The sequence below is a fragment of the Carassius carassius genome, chromosome 41, assembly GCF_963082965.1.
Source record: "Carassius carassius chromosome 41, fCarCar2.1, whole genome shotgun sequence".
Classification (NCBI taxonomy): Eukaryota; Metazoa; Chordata; class Actinopteri; order Cypriniformes; family Cyprinidae; genus Carassius; species Carassius carassius.
In genome coordinates, this window is record NC_081795.1 from 27,802,966 (window position 1) to 27,823,738 (window position 20,773).

Consider the following 20,773-nt stretch of genomic DNA (forward strand, 5'->3'; position numbering starts at 1 on the left):
ATATATATATATATATATATATATATATATATATATATATATATATATAATTATTTTTAATCTATTTATTTTTGGACAATTTTGTGTACCATTTAAATAAATTAATCTTTCAGTTCTACGGTCTCATGGAGTGCCATGATACATCTGATATTATGTTTAATCCTCCAAAGCACTTTCAAATCAAAGCAAATCAAAAGCTGATATATACACTCAGCAAACATAGTTTTGCTGTAGCAACAGATAAATATAGTTGTGTGTCAAAACAGAAATATATACAATCTTCCCCTAGGTAAAACTCAGGAAGTATAACTTCTGACATATGAAAAGGGCAGTAAATATACAAACGCTCCCAAAGCTAACAACAAACACAAATTTTGAGTAAATATGCTGAAATATTACCATTGCCCTTGACTTCAGTGTAAAGTACACTTCTGTGTTTACAGGTCCTGGTGGGGTTTACCCCTATGGCTATGGTAAATTTTATTAGTCTATCGTTAAAGACAAAAACATAAAAGACTGACCAAAGTCAAAATCGTGCTAAATATTTCTTCCTCCTTTTGTTTTAGGCCCATTTTCTGGAGGCACTGGGATTGGAACTGGTGTGTTACCTGGAGCCAAACCTCTAAAAGCCCCTGGTAAGATCAGATATAAACTCATACAACATATATTTGCTAAAGATTACTCAGGCATCAGTAACAAAGTTTACATGAACAAGGATATTCAGATATTGGAATTAATTGGTCAAAATCTTGATCAAATCTTGACTGCTATAAGCAAATTAAAACAATATCCCAGATGTCAAATATGTGAAATGCAGTTGCATTAAACCTAGTGAAATTCTAAGTTCATTTAAACATCTTCAGAATTTCCGAGATCCATTGTAAAAGAATGTGCATGTAAACATGCATGTTTTAGTTTAATCAGAAAATGCTGATTACCATATGGAAAGGAATTTCTGGTATACATGTAAATGTAAGACTTTATGGAATAATGTCTCAACCTAGACATTATTAGTAAAGTCATGTTCATGCAGGCATAGAATAATTATCAAAACTGGGTCTGACTTTATGCTGACTCAGTGCCTATACACAGCAAAAAAATCTGAGTGAAATCAACTCTGCTGGGAGTACATGTGAGACCACACTCAAGAGTGTGAAAGTGTTAAAATAGGAGTGTTAAATTAACACTGAAGCTGAGTTTAAGTTAATGAGATAATTAAGTGATTAATTGAGTGATGATTGACCATTATTGACGAGACCTGATGTTAACATGCAGAATCAACAAAGACGAAAATCACTATTTTAATGTCACCATTATAGTGGTCAATATTTGCTTTAGTTGGGCTCTTGACCCCTAAAGTGTTAAAGTCAGATTTTAATTGGCTGTTATAACAGAGTTTTAAAACTGATGGACAAGCAAAGACTATTGTTATTCTTGAATTACTGAGTTAAAGTTAGATCGTTGATTATTGCAGCCCTATGACTGTTCAACAAAGTATTTCCAGCATTTTAAATACAATCTGAGGAATTTCTTAAAAGTTGTTTGGTCAAAAATCTTTGAAAAGAGTCTTTCAGTTATACATGCAAACATCAAGAATCAACCTGTCAATCTCAACAATGGTGAAAATCCAAAAAGCATGTTGCAGTGCATTCTGGGTGCCATCTATCAAAATTCATCCATGGCTCCCATGATGCAGTGCGGCATGAATAAATTATTAGCTGAATTGTTTCAGTAATTTCTTTTATTCTTTCTATTCTATTTTTGTTTTTTATGTTTCTTTTAGTAGTTTGTTTTCTAATGTTTAGAGTTGTTCTATTTTTCAGAATATGCTGTTTGTCACTGTTGTTGAGATTCCTACACTAATTTTTGATGTATGTGTGTGCCTAAAGCAAGCTTTTCTTATGATCAGAACAACTTTCAAGAAATCATTTAAATTAGTGGGTACTGTACAATAACAGGGTTGTTATAATCAATGAGGTCAATCAAATCTGATTAGGCTTTAACCCTCTCAAGGCAGGCATTGCTGATTTGCAACAGTTAAAAACTAAAACCTTATTACTCCAGATACATATTTTATGTATCTGGAGTACTAAAAACTTTACTAAAGGTTACTAAATTTACTAAGTTACTAAAACTTAATTTGAGCCTGAGAAGATTAATTGAGTTTGGTGATTCAGGTCAAATGCCCATGTTTAGATTTTTTTCTTGTCTGTTTGTTACAATTCAGTTGTAACAGCCAAACCAAATCTGACTTTAAAAATGTAATGTTCAAGAGCCCAACTAAAGCAAACACTGACCACTATAATGGTGACACCATTAAAATAGTGATTTTCATCTTTGTTGATTCTGCATGTTAACATCAGGTCTCGTCAATAATGGTCAATCATCCCTCAATTAATCACTTAATTATCTCATTAACTTTAACTCAGCTTCAGTGTTAATTTAACACTCCTATTTTAACACTTTCACACTCTTGAGTGTTGTCTCACATGTACTCCCAGCAGAGTTGATTTCACTCAGATTTTTTTGCTGTGTAGGATCAGAATCCTGCCAAATATATTGTAGTCACAGATCGAAAAATAATAAGCATAAATCCAAAATGTAAAATGTAAAATAATAACGCACAAAACCGAAAAACAAATGCAATTTTTTTTTAAATAACAAACAACGCGGTCATGGGTCGAAAAATAATAAGTGTGAATAAAAAATGTAAACACATTTAAAATTATATTGCACAAAACTTAAACATTAATTTAAAATTTTCCAAATATGAAAACAAAAACAGGTTTCCTGCTCATATGTTACTTTGTGTGTGCTTGTGGTCTTTTTCCCCTTTGCTCGTTTCCACGTTCTGCGCTTGCGTTTCTAAAAGTTGCAGTTAGAGTTTCATGTAAATCAGGGCAGGCTTCAGCATCACCATTGGCCCACAAGTTCTAGATTGACAGCTGCCCCCTATCCAATCAGTCCAAGGGGGAGTTGACGTCACTCCAATGAAGGCTGAAGCCTGCCCTGATTTACATGAAACTCTAACTGCAACTTTTAGAATTGCAATCCAAGTACTCCTCGCTGCAGACTGTAGCGCGGTGACGTCACGTATGTGTTTACCGTGCATGCGCAGTAACGTATATTTATTTACCGTAAATACGATTGTGCGCCGTACTGACTGTCATTAATGCGCATATCCAGGTTCATTCACTTCCGGATGTTCGTAAGGTATGGTGGATATGAGATATTTTGTTTTCTAAAAAAATTGCATTTAAATTGCTTTTAATTGTAAGAATGCTTTGGTCATAATCATAGAGAGTGTCATTGCAAATGTGTGCGATTTCAAACATTTATGACAAGTTTTATGATATAGTTGTCGAATGCTGGTCTTTCAAAGTCTTATTTCACCTTAAATGAACCATTAAAGATGTATTAAAATAGAGCAGAAATACTTTATTAATGTAAGTAATGCCATTGATGGTTGCAAGCATTGCAAAAAAATATAATATTTGTAATTCTTCAATACAATCTTTTCAATACTTTTTCATTAACATTATCAAAGATTAATAGATACTGTAACACATGTATTGTTCATTGTTAGTTCATGTTAATTAATACATTAACTAGTGTTTACCAATGACACCTTATTGTAAAGTGTTACCTCTTAAACTGACCTTCGTATGTCTTTAATATGACTTTTTGGGGACATTGTCAGTGAGAAGAAATTCAGAGAAGAGACCCACTTCATGTGGCTAGAGTCCTGTAATTATCTGTTTTTCTTTCTCTGACACACTGTATAGCCCTCAACTCTAACATTTTCAAATTGACAAAAACTTCAAACTTTCAGGCCATGCTTTCTCAAGCCAAGCCAACCTAAATTTTGACTTGACAAACTTTATTAATTTAGTTGATGTTAATGCTGGTTATAAATTAAATCTCTTAGGTAGTTTACAGACAAAGCAAATAACACTTTTTCTAACACCATGCTATAATATATTTAAAAATACATTTAGAATATTTTCCTTGTATGGCTCTTCTGCCTTTCTTTAAAATGATTTAATATTGCTTAGGTATTGTTTGTTATTTTATGTAAATTAGGTGAACTGGAGTGCATTGTCTGAACAATACAACCTGAGTGTCCGGGCGTCATGTTCTCTGACCCAGTGCCTCCGGTGCAGTGAGATATTTAAAGACTGTCCACCTGTGTGTGAGGAGTCGCAGGAGGAGCGTCCTGTGTGGGTTTGATTCATTCAAAGGATACTGCTTGACTTATTGTTTTATCAGTGATGGAGGTGAATTTCAGATATGTTTTTCTCGTGTCATGTCTATAGTCTTAATCTATATTTGTATATACAATTATATTTTCTGTTTTGTTCTTTGAAATAAATAAAAAAAGATCACTGTCATTAGTTTGTTTTTTTTGGAGGCACCTTGCATAAAATGGGATGCAGACAGTGAAAATATACTGTATGTAGTCAACTGAACTTAAAACTACTTTACTGGCTTAAATGTTTCACATGCAGTATTGCTAAAGCAAAAGAAAAATGTCCAAATTTCTAGTTAAAAAATAGATAAACAAGAACCATAGCAAAGGAAAGATTAAAATAAGAAAGGCAGTGGTTTACACTTAGAGCAAATGGCTATAGATTTTATTTATACTATGTTAAAATAGCAGGATTTTCTGCTATTTATATTACTTATTGCAAATAGTGGCAATTATCTGCACCTCAGTATTGTAGTACATTATAAAACAGTAAGCAATAATGACTGAGTGTAAATTATAATTTTAATTCTAATTATTAAATGGATGCCAGCATATTAGGACAATAAAGCCCTCCCTCAAAACTGTTTGATTATTTCCTTCGTTTTTATTTAAAATAAATGCTTTCCTGATGTGATTTGAAATTTGAAAAGGGTGAAAAAAACTGTCAAAAGGCAGATTCGGACCCGGATCGATTGCATCAAATTGTGAACAACTGACTTTTTACCATCTGCACTATTAGAGCCGACTACTGTACTTTATCTGTTGTAATTTTGACTAGCTCAATAAGAAATATAAGGTGCCATTAAAGTGTAATATTACAATATACACAGTGAAGTAAAGTGCAATGTTAATATATTGTAAGATACTACACAGATATTACAGAATAAACTTTAATTCCGTATAATTTTACCTCAGATGAAACATGGTTAAACATGGTTGTTTTTCCCGTCTTTTTTTACAACTTAATGTTCTTTAATACTTTAACATTTTATTAGAGTTTTCTGTTAAGTATGCGCATCGTTTTAATGCACGCACTACGCGAAAACAGCTAACGTCATCACGCAATGCAAATTACAAGCGCATGCGTGGTAAACACATACATGACGTGACAGGCTACAGTCTGCAGCGAGGGGTGTCTCTTGCAGTCACAGAACGTGGAAACAAGAGCAAAGGGGAAAAGACCGTAAGCACACAAAAAAGTAACATATGAGCAGGAAACCTGTTTTAGTTTGCGATTTGGAAAATTTTAAATTCATGTTTCAGTTTTATGCAATACAATTTTAAATGTGTTTACGTTTTTGATTCATGCTTATTAATTTTCGATCCATGACCGCGCTGTTTATTATTATTTTTTTTAAATTGCATTTTTTTTTTCCGCTTTTTTTTGCGTTATTATTTTACATGTGTTTTAAAATATTAGATTTATGCTTATTATTTTTCAATCTGTGACTGCAATACATTTTTGCTGGATTCTGATCCCATAAGTGCCCTACTGTGTTTGGTACAGGTATTGCAGGAGCAGGCAGTGTCCCAGGTGGACTCGTACCTGGTACAGGTGAGATGCCATTCAAATCCACATTACTTGATATTTGATCATTTAGCAGTGTTCCTGTGGTTTAAAAAGTAGTGCATGGAACTAACAATACTATGTTCCTGCGTCTCCCAGGGAATACATGAACTGATGAAATCCATGTTTTTAAAGCAATACAGTATATATCACTATCACTTTGAACAAAGGGTGTAACATTTATATATATATATATATATATATATATATATATATATATATATATATATATATATATATACAGTGTTGGGGAAAGTTACCTTTAAAAATAATGCATTACAATATTGTGTTACTCCCTAAAAAAAGTAATTACGATTTTGATAAGTTCTTTTTATAGCAAATGTAAAAGCCCTTTCAGACCAAAAAGTGTCATGAATAAACCTCAGGCTGAAGGAAAAGTAAATTCACATCTGTACAATAGAACCCATGAGAAGAAGGTTCAACACTCTTCAACAATGAAAAAACAAAAATAAAACAAAAAACAATGAAGCACAATTGTTCGTTTATCTAAAGGCCTTTGTGCTTATTGGTATGGTTGAATAAAATGGGATTAGATACATTTGTGTTATTTAACATATTTAATTATTGTAGGTTTGCGTCATATTCATAATTCAAAATTCATTTGGATGAATACTAAATCTGTTTTTTTGCGAGTGGGATGAATTAATGCAATTTCACATTTAGGGCCCTATTTTAACGAAACACAAAGTGTAAAGAGCACGGCGCAGGTGCACTCAGGGCGTGTCCAAATCCACTTTTGCTATTTTAATGACGGAAAAATGGTTTGCGCGCCCGGGCGCATGGTCTAAACGGGTTGTCCCTATTCTCTTAATGAGTAATGGGTGTTTTTTGGGCATAACGTGCAATAAACCACTCAGATTCTCATCTTCCATTCCCTTTAAGAGGCAGTTGCACTCGTGACGGATTTGCTATTTACATGGCGGAATTTGGCAAGCGCAAAGACAGAATGTGTCTCCGAGATGAAGCTGCTCATGTGCGTGCAAATAGATTCTGATTGGTGCACACAAATTGTGATTTTCTCGTTTGGTGATTCTGCTTGTTAACATCAGGTGTCTTCAATAATAGTCAATCATAACTCAATTAATTTCTTAATTATCTCATTAATTTCAACTCTGCTTCAGTGTTACTTTTAACACTGCTTCAGAGTTTATATGAGTCCACACTCAGAGTGTTAAATTAACACTGGGTATTTTGCTGTGTATATATACAGTATTTGGTACAATTTTGTAGTTTTTTTAAATCGCATGATTGTCTACGATTAATCGCACTGTTATGCACAAAACTAATAATGCATTCAAAAGTAGTGTATTGTGCACTTTATTTTCATTTAAAAGTATTGCTATATGAACAAAAGTGCAATATGGTTTGCAAACACTTTAAACAAATAAGGTTCTTTTTTCAAATCTTAACTTATAACATTATTGTAATTAAATTAAATATAAAACAAGATTTTTGTCAATGCCAGGACATTAACGTTTTTATAGAAAATATTTAATAGTTTGTTCTAGAAAAACAAGTTATGCTCCAGAGTCCAGAGCCTCGATTATAACATTATAACAGGCATCTTCCTATTAAAGACCTGCAGGATCGCAGGAAACATTGCAGCAGAGTGCACCGCGGGACAACACTTGATGTGCGGGTAGAGACTCATGTGTGCGGGATGCGGGAGAATAATTAGTGTGTGCTCACACTAGACAATCTTAACCGTGCCAAAGCGCATTTGGCCCCAAAAGCCTGATTCGTTTGACTAGTGTGATCGTTACGTTTAGCAGTCCCTGACTGTCCCTGACAGTGAGTGAGCGTTAACCATGCTGGAACACAGATCTTCTGATATGTGGTGCATGATTGGGTGAATATTTATGAGCGGCAAAAGCGATAGATGTGTACAGCAATATATTGTGAGAGGGCCGTGTGTTACCGCATCATACGACTCAAAATAACAAACCACAAAGTTAATAAAACAATGCAGTCCACTGTGCTGAGCAAATGCTTCTCTGCTGTCTTTACGTGCTATCGCTTTCCCATTTATGAAGTTTTGATTACAAGCTCGTGGCATTCTTTTCCGTTAGTGGTTTGTGAATGCTGATGCTTAGCCTAAATAATTTGATCGGGAGCTTTTATGACCCATGATTTGTCTGTTTATTCAAAGCCAATGTGCAACAGACTTATATAATTACAAAAACTGTGTTAACGCGCAATAAAATAATTATCGGCATTAATAAATTAATGCGTTAACGGAATTATAAAGCATTAACTTGACCAGCCCTAATATATATATATACAGTATATATAATTATAAATGTTGGGGTAGTTGGATGGTGGTCTGTGTGTGTGTGGGGGGGGAGTTGTCTGCTGTTATGTCCTCACCAATGTCAAAATCAAACCTATGGCCCTTCTTTGAATAAAAATGCATGCCAAGTGCATTAACAGTCCAAGGTTTTTACACTTTTCTTGAAGGTACGGAGGCACTTAGCTGTCCAACCGTAGACTTCTGATGGAGGATTTGCAGTTAGTTAGTGAAAGGAGGAGGGTGCTCCAGAAACTGATCGGAGCATCAGTGGCTTGGATGTGATGTTTTACACAGAGGTGTAAGACTGAACAGCATTCTGGTACATTTGCATACAAAAGTCTGGATAATGTCCTTTGTGCTCAGTTAGGAAGATTGTGATATTTCTGATATTTTAGTGCACTGTAAAACCCGACAAGTAATCTTAACTCAAACGGTTTGAGTAAACAGATATCCTTAAGTTATGTTAACTCAAACCATTTGAGGAAACCGATTGCCTTAAACCATTTAAGTTGAAAAAACTAACAGTTATGAGTACTCTGAACTTAATTCAGTTGAGTTCATTGAAAGAAGATATACATTGAAATTAAGTAATTAAGTGATTAACTAAGTGCTGATTGAGCATTAGTGATGAACAGCTGCTGTTAACAAACAGAATCACTGAAGAAAAGAGAAACACAAGAACTACTACAACTGACTTCAGACACAGCCTTAGATGAAATCAACTGAAATAAAATACATGAAATCTCTCAAGATCTGATTAAACAACCCCACAAACAGCATCACCAGCTCCACTTATTAATAACCAGACTGACTTTATTTCTGTCAGACGTCTACAGAAGATCTTATTGAGAATGAACTAAGGTTTAGATGTTGATTTATTGTTTCATTTGAAGTAACCATGTTAGAGATCAGTGTTTGCTTTAGTTGGGCTCTTGACCCGTGACTTCAGTCTTTGTGTTTTCTCTGGCTGTTATAACTGTGTGTTTCTGAAACATGTTTCTTGCATCTCAAAAGCCCAGAAGAAATGCCATCAGGTGTTACCCTGTATCTAGGTGTAGGTTGTTATACTTTATATTGGAGATGATAATCATCAATTATTGAATTGTACGGAGTCTAATCTCTGATGAAATAGGTGTTGTGTAATTTGATTGATTATAGTAAAAGTGATTCTGAGAGCCAGTGGTTCTGTGATAATCAGTTAATCTGAATGACTTTTAAAAAGTGTGGTCTTCTACGGTGTCAAACAGTCACACACAGACATCAATAATCAGAATATGAACCTCTACAATGGTGACCATAAAAAAACATGCTGCAATGCATGCTGGGTACTACTGTAGTACAAAACTCATCCATGGCTCCCAGCATGCTCTGCAGAGAAAACACTAAGACAGAAGTCAAGGGTCAAGAGCCCAACTAAAGCAAACACTGATCTCTAACATGGTTACTTCAAATGAAACAATAAATCAACATCTAAACCTTAGTTCATTCTCAATAAGATCTTCTGTAGACGTCTGACAGAAATAAAGTCAGTCTGGTTATTAATAAGTGGAGCTGGTGATGCTGTTTGTGGGGTTGTTTAATCAGATCTTGAGAGATTTCATGTATTTTATTTCAGTTGATTTCATCTAAGGCTGTGTCTGAAGTCAGTTGTAGTAGTTCTTGTGTTTCTCTTTTCTTCAGTGATTCTGTTTGTTAACAGCAGCTGTTCATCACTAATTAACAATCAGCACTTAGTTAATCACTTAATTACTTGAATGCAAAGTTTTAAAACTTTTGGCATTTTCATTGATGTTGCGTTAAATTGATGTACTGACCTGGAAAGAGCTCTATCTTTGCTGGACCATGTTTTTTCCACCCAGGATGATGGTAAGCTGAGATCCAAACACCCATATTAGAATGGTAAGACTGGTGAGAAAAGTTGAACTGCATGTCATCAATGTTGCAGTGCTAAGACAAAATTTTCTATGAGGATAGTAATAGGTCTCTGAGATGTTGTGTATATCACGAAGAGAAGGGGGCCAAGCATCGAGCCCTGAAGTACCCCAGTCGTAATGTATAATCGATGTAATTTAAGACTGCCCTTCAAGATACTCCAAAGGATAGTGTGGAGTGCAGATCATATTATGCAGAGTGTCGAGGATAGACGGGATTATCCTGTGTATTATCAACATGATGTTGTATAAGCTTCATCATTACAATTTCTTACCACAATTAGCAAATTTGATATCAAAGTTCACCTAACAGATGACACTGTACGAAAATATGTCTTTCAACAGCTCAGTGACTGCTATAGCATCAAACTAATGGTACTGTATGTGTTTCAGTAATCTAAACTCCAGACTGAAAGTGATGATAATCTAGGACATTACATCAGTTGTGACATCCTCTGCAGGGACAGTCTTGATTCTGTAACATGACACGCACAGTTTCTCTCAAAATACTGAACATATGGTTGAATTAGCTTTTGTTATGTTACTGGACTGTTGTTAAAGACCATGCGACCATCTTGTTGCAGGTGGAGGGTTTCCAGTAGGTGTGGGTGTGGGAGCTGGTGCTAAACCACCTAAACCAGGTACCAAAATAAAGCATACAAAATTGCAACACAAGTCACAACTCCACACAGCATTTTAGAAGCATCACTAAATTCATTTTCAAAGTTTTTACCCAAGAACAAATGTACTCCCCATGACCATAGATTGACACAGAAGCTTTGTTTAACTGCACATCTTCTCTGCTGGGGAATTGTAAAGGATCTAACAATTCAAAATATTAAATGAGTGAGTTATGATTGTCCTGAGTGTTTCCCATCTAATTCTATCAACAGGCTACGGCTCTTTGGGTACAGGATTAGCACAGCCAGGTGAGGCCCAACATTAACTGGACAAAAAATGATTGCTTCACACAGATCTTAATAAAAGATAGCAAACCCAGCCATAACCATCTGCTAGAATACTTGCCGTATTCACAATACTTCACAGACAGGTGTTTCTCCTGAGAAATATACTGAGAAACTCTTACATTTGTCTCCACTGTTAGTTCAGAAGAGATCTACATGATTTCAGTATGTGCTTAAATTGACCAAGATACTAAAGTCTTTACAATTTCTATGAGATTGGAAGTTATAATGTCTACTAATATTTTCTATCGATTAAGTACTGTGTTTTAGATCAGTTGAGTCACAGCACTAAATCATTTTGGCTTTTCTTCCTACAGGTGGTGTAGCTCCAGGAAGATATGGAGGATATCCACAAACATATCCAGGTAGCATTTTATTGAAATAATCTTAATTCCTATTTTATCTCCATTTGACATTCAGCGCCTCTGTATCAGACTAGTAGACAAATATTTCAAGTTTCAAGAGCCATTGCTTGTTTCATAAAGGTCTCAGTAGTCTTTAGCTCCAAGTAATGAGCTGTTTATAACAGAGGATCAGAAGATGTGGAATAGATTATGAACAGGAACAGGAAGAAAATATAGTTTTATTCACACACATACTATCACAGCTATTCACATAAGGCTGATAATCACAGTACGTTCACTGCTGTTCTGATACAGCAATGGGTCTGTGGCTACATCGCAGGCATTGATTACCATATTTGTACAACCACAGTTTTCTACAAATACCATGGTTAGACTATGGTTAGTAAACTACAATAACCATGGCTTTTTTGGCTTCATTTGTAGTAAAACCATGGTTATTTTTCATAAGAGAGAAGAGGGTGGGGACTGTTCCTCAGTTACTCCAGCAACAACAAACCCATCATATCTATTGAGGAGCACGAGGAAGATATATCAAAAGAGTTCTTTTAATGCTCAAGGGAGAATAAGGGCACATCCAACACAAATCTCGAAACATCAGAACTTAACATCAATACATCACATTAATAGCGGACAAGGAGGAACTAAACCGGTTTTTAAACACAAGGAAAGTAATAATGGGAATGGAAACAGGAGGATGTCAAAACAAGGAATGGAACATGAACAAAATAGGGAAACACAAAAGGAACAAAAAGTCCATGACCGTGACAATGTGTACATTCTCAAAAAAGACAATTTGGGCTTTTACTTTGCAGATCTTTTTCATGAATTCACAGCACCGTTAAACAGTAAGGAAGTTTTGAAATTGTAGGCAAAAAAGCATAATAGGACCTCTTTTAACAAAATGTCCTGACACATAATAAGCTGAAAAAAGTCATTGAACATTGCAGAAGGACATGTTGACTGCTGAAATCTGCTCGCTATTAAAAGCGTTGACTTGAAGTACAAATATCATACAAAGTGTATTTGCTTTCTGACCATAATGCCAGTCCCACCGTTTGCTAATACTCACACCCAAGCTGCTGTCATAATACATGCTGTTATGTCTTAGCTATTATATAATCACAACATAGAGGCGCATGGTGGCTTTATTATTATTTCCGTCCAGATGCTGTTAGTCACAGCTGGTCGTAAATCTCCTGCTGGAACTGATGCTGTCTGTTGGTTTACTCACAGTTCCTGTAGGCATCTATTTCTTACATAATTAGACACAATGCCACATTTCTCTTAGTGGCTCATGTGATTAGAAAAGCTCATAATAATAAATCAGTGATTTCTTGTGTTTATAGGAGGATATGGAGCAGGACTGTCACTACAACAAGGTAAAAACTCTTACAAGCCTTAAAAGATCACTGGAAGATTCAGCAGAATGAAAGTAAGCTGCTAAATGAAAGTAAAACAAAGTATCATAAAATTCATCCATACAACTCAGGCACTATTTTCCAAACCCTTTGAACTCATACAATAGCTTAGTGCATTAATTTCAAATATGGAGCTTCAACAGGAGAAAAGCCTGTACATCAGTTCTGAAACTTTTCAGTTAATGCAAACTTTCTTGACAGTACGTGTGAAGAAAGAGTACGATTAGCAGTGTTAGCACATCCAGCGTTATACTTACATTGATGCATATGGCAGACTTTTTCTTAACCAGTTCAACTTGCATTGCAATCAAGGTGCAGATTTCAGCAGTACTTGTTTAATATGTATTTCATGTGTGCTTCTTTCCTCAGCCAAAGCAGCCAAATACGGAGGTGGACTGACGGGATTCCTGGGAGCAGGTTATCAAGGTACGAGAGTCTGAGGTGAACCGATGAGACAGAATTAATCCTGCCACCACATAATCACTGCTCGCATTTCTGATGTCCTCAACTAAATGTCCTGATCCTAAATCCCACCAAACACCAGCCTACTTCTGAAGTTTGCATTTACATGATTCGCTGAACATATGTGAGTTTATACAGCGGATCCTCACGGCTGGACATCTTAAAGTAGTCGAGATTCCCCAGAGGATCACTCTGCGTTCGGATATGGGTCAGGCACATTTCTGATGGATGAAATTTGTTTACATTTTTTTCTTGTTATATATCAAGAAATGATATCGATACAAGGGATAATTCACCCAAGAATGAAAACTGTCATCATCCTCATTCAAACCCACCCTTCTCTGACCCAGCTGGAGATGTTTGTTCTGCAGTGTTTCATGTGTGATCAGGTGTTGTCTGTGGTGTTGTTCTGCAGGAGGAGCCGGCTGCCAAGGAAAATACTGCGGGAGGAGGAGAAAGTAAAGGATCTCTTGAGATGTGAAGTGACCTCAAGAAACGTGGTGCTACTGCATGCTCCAGAATGTACTTTTGATACTCAAACAATCAATCCCAACATGCACAAGTGTTATGTTTTGTACTAATCGTAAATATCTGTAACAAATCCAAGATCCCTGAAACATCTAGTGTTTTGTGAAAATAATTCCAATCCTTATGGCACATTCCATCTTGTTACTGTTTCCTATTATAACCGGGTTGATTAGCTGGCACTGCTGTTGTGTAACTGTCAACGTTTTAACCACGACCTCTAATTTGTGGATGTTCCCGAGACCATCCGAAGCTCTTTTGCTCAGTTGCAGTCATGATCTCACACTCTAGACTCTTAAAGTAATGCCATTTCTTGCCTGCACATCATCATCCAGCGTCCTCTCAACACATCAGCGGTGCAGGTTTAGAGTAAGTGAACGCGTCAGACTGCTGATTAAATACTTCACATCTTACTATGCTTCTCACCTTCCAGCAGCTTTACGATTACAGTCCTTTATGGGTGTCACTCTCACACACGCTAGTTATATTTTGCATGAAGAAACTTCAGCCTGTTTTATGTAGGCAGTTAAACACATATTCAGCTAAAATTTAAAGATATCTGGTACTTCAATTATTTGTAATTATTAATTGTTCTCTGTGACAATATTTTAGTTTCATTACTGTAAAACAGTATGCTAAAAAAGTGTCTTATTTAAAAGTATGTATAAATACTTTTATAATAAACTTATTTTCATTTCTAACATTATTTTCATTTTCTTCATGAAAATATAATTTCTTGTAATTTTGCGATGAAATGTGGCCCGTGACATGTTCTTGCCACATTTTGTGAGATTCACCCCCTCTGGAGGACTTAGGCTTTCATGAAGCATCAGTGAGTGTCTTCAGTTTGAATGTCATCTCCTGATTTGAGACACTTTAGAAAGGGTGCTTTTGTAAACATGCCATGATAATATGCATGTTACTAGCATAGAAATACATATTAGGCTAAGAGAGCTTTGTGAACGACAGAAGGTCTGACAGGGACAGTGTGCGGCTCGATCGCAGCATTCATTCTTACACACTGTGTGAAGTATGAAGAGCTCTGCTCTGATTATGCTGAGAACAAGCAGAAGTGAATGATGCCTTACGTCTAATATCAATCATCTGTTTTGGATCCGTCAAACTGAAAGTAACTCTGTAAAATAGTAAGCATAGTTCTGACTAGTACATTATGTATGTTTAAAGCTGTAAGATTAAAAGATGTGCTTATGTTTTTCCCTGTTTGACCAAGAATGTGTTTATTTAATCTTTAATATATATCATACACTTACAGTGGATTGGATCATTTAACAAGAGGTTACTTTGCCTTATGTTGTTGTGAACCATTTGAACTTGACATGTTGACCAATTATCGAGTTTGTACACATCATATGACAGTAACTTCTTTGCTTTAAATAGCTTCAGCATTGTAGTCATTGTGGAACTGTGTGTGCTATTTTAAGATGTGTCTCTGTGTGTGAAGGCGATGTATGTAAATCCCCTCAACGTGTGTGTGTGTGTGTGTGTGTGTCCAGAGAGCCTCCCCAGCCAATGTATTATCAAACATATAATGTGTCAGTTTTTACAATACTCAGTTGATACTGTTTTTGGATCCATCTGGAGACACTTTATCATGTCTCAGTGTACCTGGTGCTGTATTTGACCTGCCTGTGAGCCCTACCAGGTCTTCTCTATTGTGCCGTGGGATTTCCATCTTATTTAAATAAAGGGGCGGGGCTGTTGCACTTTTCCACAACCTATATCCTGACTAGTTCCCGGAAGTCCCGGCTTTTACCTGCTCTAGTGAAAAAAAAGAAATAAAATATACCCCCAACACGCATTTATTGGTGTGCATGATTGTGTAAAATGATAAACACACACTGTGATTATGAATGTTGGGTCATGTCTAAAACGCCCTTAGCTGTTCTGAGATCAGATCACTGTGAAGCACAGCTTCATGTGGCTTATTCCCTTAGTAAAACACTTTACCCACATAAATTTAAAAAAATAAAAACAGCAACTGCTTATTAAAGTAATGAGGTCCCAGGCATGGGTTTGCAGAGTATTTTGTCCAAAGAGGCCCAGGCATTCAAAATCAAGTGCGGGAGCTTTTATAAAACAATTTACAGAATTAGATCCAGCAGTCTGAGTGTATGACTCATAAATCCAATATTCTATATTCACAACAAACAAGCAAACTAACTAACTAAAAACATCTAAAAAAAATAATCTGTGACATCTTTAAACAGGTGCTTTATATTTCAATGAAACAAGACTCTGTTGTTTGTTCTTAAAAATATGACATTTTCCAAGATAAAAGCAATTTAAAAGTCCAGATGGATACATCATGCGCGCACACATCACCGCGCTCCCGCTATGATTCCAGGGATAGTGTTCGGTTGCCCGTTTTCCCGGTGTCTGTCCAGCAGGAATGCTACTATGGCGAAGGCTGCGCGCGCTCAGAGGTTCGTCGGGAAGCGCCCAGGCGCGCGACCTGTGAGGAAAGCTTCGCGCTCCCGCACCTCTCCTGCGCATTCCCGCCCACCAACCGACTCCGAGGCTCAGCTAATGAGACAGCAGAGTAACGGTGCGTGTGTAATATTCATGAGGCGAGCCCTCGCCATAGTAGGTCTGATTCCATCGGCCGCATTTCTCCAGTGTGTCTTACCGCGGAAGGGCTTCTGTTGCGGCGCTCCCGGTCTGAGGCTTGAATGAGGTTGATGCTGCTCTGCTGCACCTGGAAGGCCGAACGCATGGGAGAGGAGGAAGGTTAGTCTGTCTTCTGGATCGCGTTAATAGAGTATGTGTATGAAGCGCATCTTCATCAGACGTCGTGAGGATGCTGCGCCTCTCTGATGCGGTCTGTCTGCTCTGCGCACAACAACAGCACCTGCTTTTGATTGATGACACTTAATATCCGCCGTGAGGCTGCGTGATGTGTTACTGTAGCTCGCGCGCTGTCCTGCTGCAGTAGTGCGCGCACACGCGTGCGGGAAACATGCGCTCATTAGGGCTCAACTGTAAACTGTCCCGTTCACTTGTGTTCATTTCTGACTCACGTCACGGCAGCTGTTAGATTTCAAGGTCTGGGTTTGTTGATATTGGTTCTCAAACGTACCATTACCATGTTTATGTTTGTCTACTATGGTTTTTAGCGCGTGATGAAGTATTGTTAATATTTTTAGGTAATAATAATAATAATAATAATAATAACTTGTTGAAACTTCAGTCTGTCCATAAAGGGTCATATTGAGGACACCAGAAATCATTTAAATCTATTAGTACCTGAAATTCCAATGAAAATCAACTCGTAATCAACTTGTAAAATTTGAAGTAGCCAGAAAGTCTGGGAATGTGCAGTGGTTCAGTAATGCTCCAGTACTTACAGATACACCTGTTCACATGCTATTCCAGAGCACTCTTTGTTAGGTCCAGAGTGCCATGGTAAGTGTTTTTGTTTATATTTTGCATATTTTATGTGATGTTATCTTGGAAAATGACAAACGGCTCTTCCTGTGTTCATCTGCCCTCATGTGAAGTAAATGTGTGTGCGGTATTACAGGAAACTGGGCTGAATGTGTGTGTGTGTGTGTGTGTGTGTGTGTGTGTGTGTGTGTGTGTGTGTGTGTGTGTGTGTGTGTGTGTGTGTGTGAGAGAGCTGCAGCCGGCTAACACCTGTGTGTGTGTGTGTGTGTGTGTGTGTGTGTGTGTGTGTGTGTGTGTGTGTGTGTGTGTGTGTGTGTGTGTGTGAGAGACACTCACCCATGGATGTGTGAATGAGGTTTGATCTGTCACACACCTGTCATCGACTCGCTCTCTGCCACAGTCCAGACATTCCTCCAGTTTATCCATGAATCACACAGAGATGAATATAGAGATGAATACAGGACAGTTTGTCTACTCAGGACAACCCAGTAACCTCAAACCGAGTGTTTGTTTGACTCTGGTAGATGCTGTCCAGAATCTCACACAAGAGAACAGATGCTCAAAGCCTAAGTACATTTGACAAAAGTGATGTGACATTCAGCCAAGTATGGCGACCCATACTCAGAATTTGTGCTCTGCATTTAACCCATCCGAAGTGCACACACACACACACACACACACACACACACACACACACACACACACACACACACACACACACACACACACACACACACACACACACACACACACACACACACGGAGCAGTGTTCATCATTTATGCTGCAGCACCCGGGGAGCAGTTGGGGGTTCAGTGTCTTGCTCAAGGGCAGCTCTATCATGGTATTACCGGCCCGAGACTCAAACCCACAACCCTAGGGTTAGGAGTCAAACTCTCTAACCAATAGGCCATGACTTCCCACAACTTCCCTTTATTGTTATTATATCATTTATTTATTTATAGTGCAGAAAGCTGATTTTTAGCAAAGTCTTGAGTGTTTGTTTGACTGGGTTTCAGAAGCTCTGCTACAGTGACCTGTCCAATATTACAGTTATTTTTTTTATTAAAAGTTGAGTTTGTCAGGGAAACGTCAGAGCCTCATCTCCTCCTCATCAGTTCATCTGTGTGATTTCTGACAGTATTCAGTAACTTTTCAAAAAGGTGAAGGAAAACCAAATCTTTTTAATGCATTGTTGTTGTGCAAAAACACCTTTAGTCATAGTAAAAGAACAGAGATTTTATTTATAAACTGAATTTATATGTGACATTTAACACAAGTAAAGTCATTGCAATTGTTGTAAGGTAGAATTTCATTGAAGCTCAACAGGTTACGGGGAACCAGAATACATAAATCTAGCAGCTGATAATAAAACACAGGGAAATCAGGGCTTAAAAACACAAGAGATGACAAGGAAACAAGGGACACCTGGAGACAATCAAGGGCAACCAATAAGAAAAACAAACTACAAAATTACTACAAACTGGCACAGGAGACCCCAAAGACAAGAACTACAGCAGTCCAAACATAAATGGCAAAATCAGAAGCATATCCCTGTTGGAAAAAGAGCTGGTTAGGGATGTTTTGGAGCATGGCAGCTGGTTTAAACTGGTCCTAAGAAACTAGCTCCAGCTCATAACCACCTTATAACCAGATCAACCAGCTGCCATGCTTCAAAACAACCCTAACCAGCATCTGCTCTTTTACCAACAGGGATGAAGGTCTCTCGCGAATGAAACACTGTTAAAGGGATCGCTCACCCAACATGAGGAATCATTCACTCACCCTAGAGTTGCTCCAAACCTGTATGATGATTTCCTGTTTCTGTTGAACACAAAATATATTTTGAAGAATGTGTGTGAGTTGAAGTGAAGTAATGTGTGGCCAAGTATGGTGACCCTTACTCAGAATTTGTGCTCTGTATTTAACCCATCCAAGTGCACACACACAGCAGTGAACACACACACATCCAAGTGCACACACACAGCAGTGAACACACACACACACACATCCAAGTGCACACACACAGCAGTGAACACACACACATCCAAGTGCACACACACAGCGGTGAACACACACACAGCGGTGAACACACACCCATCCAAGTGCATACACACAGCAGTGAACACACACATGCAGTGGACACACACAGACACAACACACACACAGCAGTGAACACACACACAGCGGTGAACACACACACAGCGGTGAACACACACCCATCCAAGTGCATACACACAGAGCAGTGAACACACACCCATCCAAGTGCACACACACAGCAGTGAACACACACCCATCCAAGTGCATACAAACAGCAGTGAACACACACCCATCCAAGTGCACACACACAGCGGTGAACACACACCCATCCAAGTGCACACACACAGCGGTGAACACACACCCATCCAAGTGCACACACACAGCAGTGAACACACACCCATCCAAGTGCACACACACAGCAGTGAACACACACCCATCCAAGTGCATACACACAGCAGTGAACACACACCCATCCAAGTGCACACACACAGCGGTGAACACACACACAGTGGTGAACACACACCCATCCAAGTGCATACACACAGCAGTGAACACACACCCATCCAAGTGCACACACACAGCGGTGAACACACACACAGCGGTGAACACACACCCATCCAAGTGCACACACACAGCAGTGAACACACACACATGCAGTGGACACACACAGACACAACACACACACAGCAGCAAACACACACCCATCCAAGTGCACACACACAGCGGTGAACACACACACAGCAGTGAACACACACACATCCAAGTGCACACACACAGCGGTGAACACACACACAGCGGTGAACACACACCCATCCAAGTGCATACACACAGCAGTGAACACACACCCATCCAAGTGCACACACACAGCGGTGAACACACACACAGCAGTGAACACACACACATCCAAGTGCACACACACAGCAGTGAACACACACACATGCAGTGGACACACACAGACACAACACACACACAGCAGTGAACACACACACATGCAGTGGACAAACAGCAGTGAACACACACACATGCAGTGGACACACACAGACGCAACACACACACAGCAGCGAACACACACACATCCAAGTGCACACACACAGCAGTGAACACACACACATGCAGTGGACACACACAGCAGTGAACACACACACATGCAGTGAACACACACAACAGTGAACACACACACATGCAGTGGACACACACAGACACAACACACACACAGCAGCGAACACACACACATCCAAGTGCACACACACAGCAGTGAACACACACAGCAGTGAACACACACACATCCAAGTGCACACACACAGCAGTGAACACACACATGCAGTGGACACACACAGACACAACACACACACAGCAGCGAACACACACACATCCAAGTGCACACACACAGCAGTGAACACACACACATGCAGTGGACACACACAGCAGTGAACACACACACATGCAGTGAACACACACAACAGTGAACACACACACATGCAGTGGACACACACAGCAGTGGACACACACACATGCAGTTAACACACACAGCAGTGA

At 38.2% G+C, this 20,773-nt stretch overlaps 1 protein-coding gene across 1 annotated transcript in view; it reads left to right on the top strand.

Annotated features, from left to right (window-relative positions):
- The first annotated feature begins 16,417 nt into the window (after positions 1-16,417).
- Positions 16,418-20,773, top strand: part of LOC132123134 (LIM domain kinase 1-like) — a 49,260-nt gene continuing 44,904 nt past the window's right edge. The window contains exon 1 of the mRNA XM_059533680.1: positions 16,418-16,541. Within this exon, the coding sequence (XP_059389663.1) occupies positions 16,484-16,541 (58 nt within the window). The 5' untranslated portion in view covers positions 16,418-16,483. The remainder of the gene's footprint in view (positions 16,542-20,773) is intronic.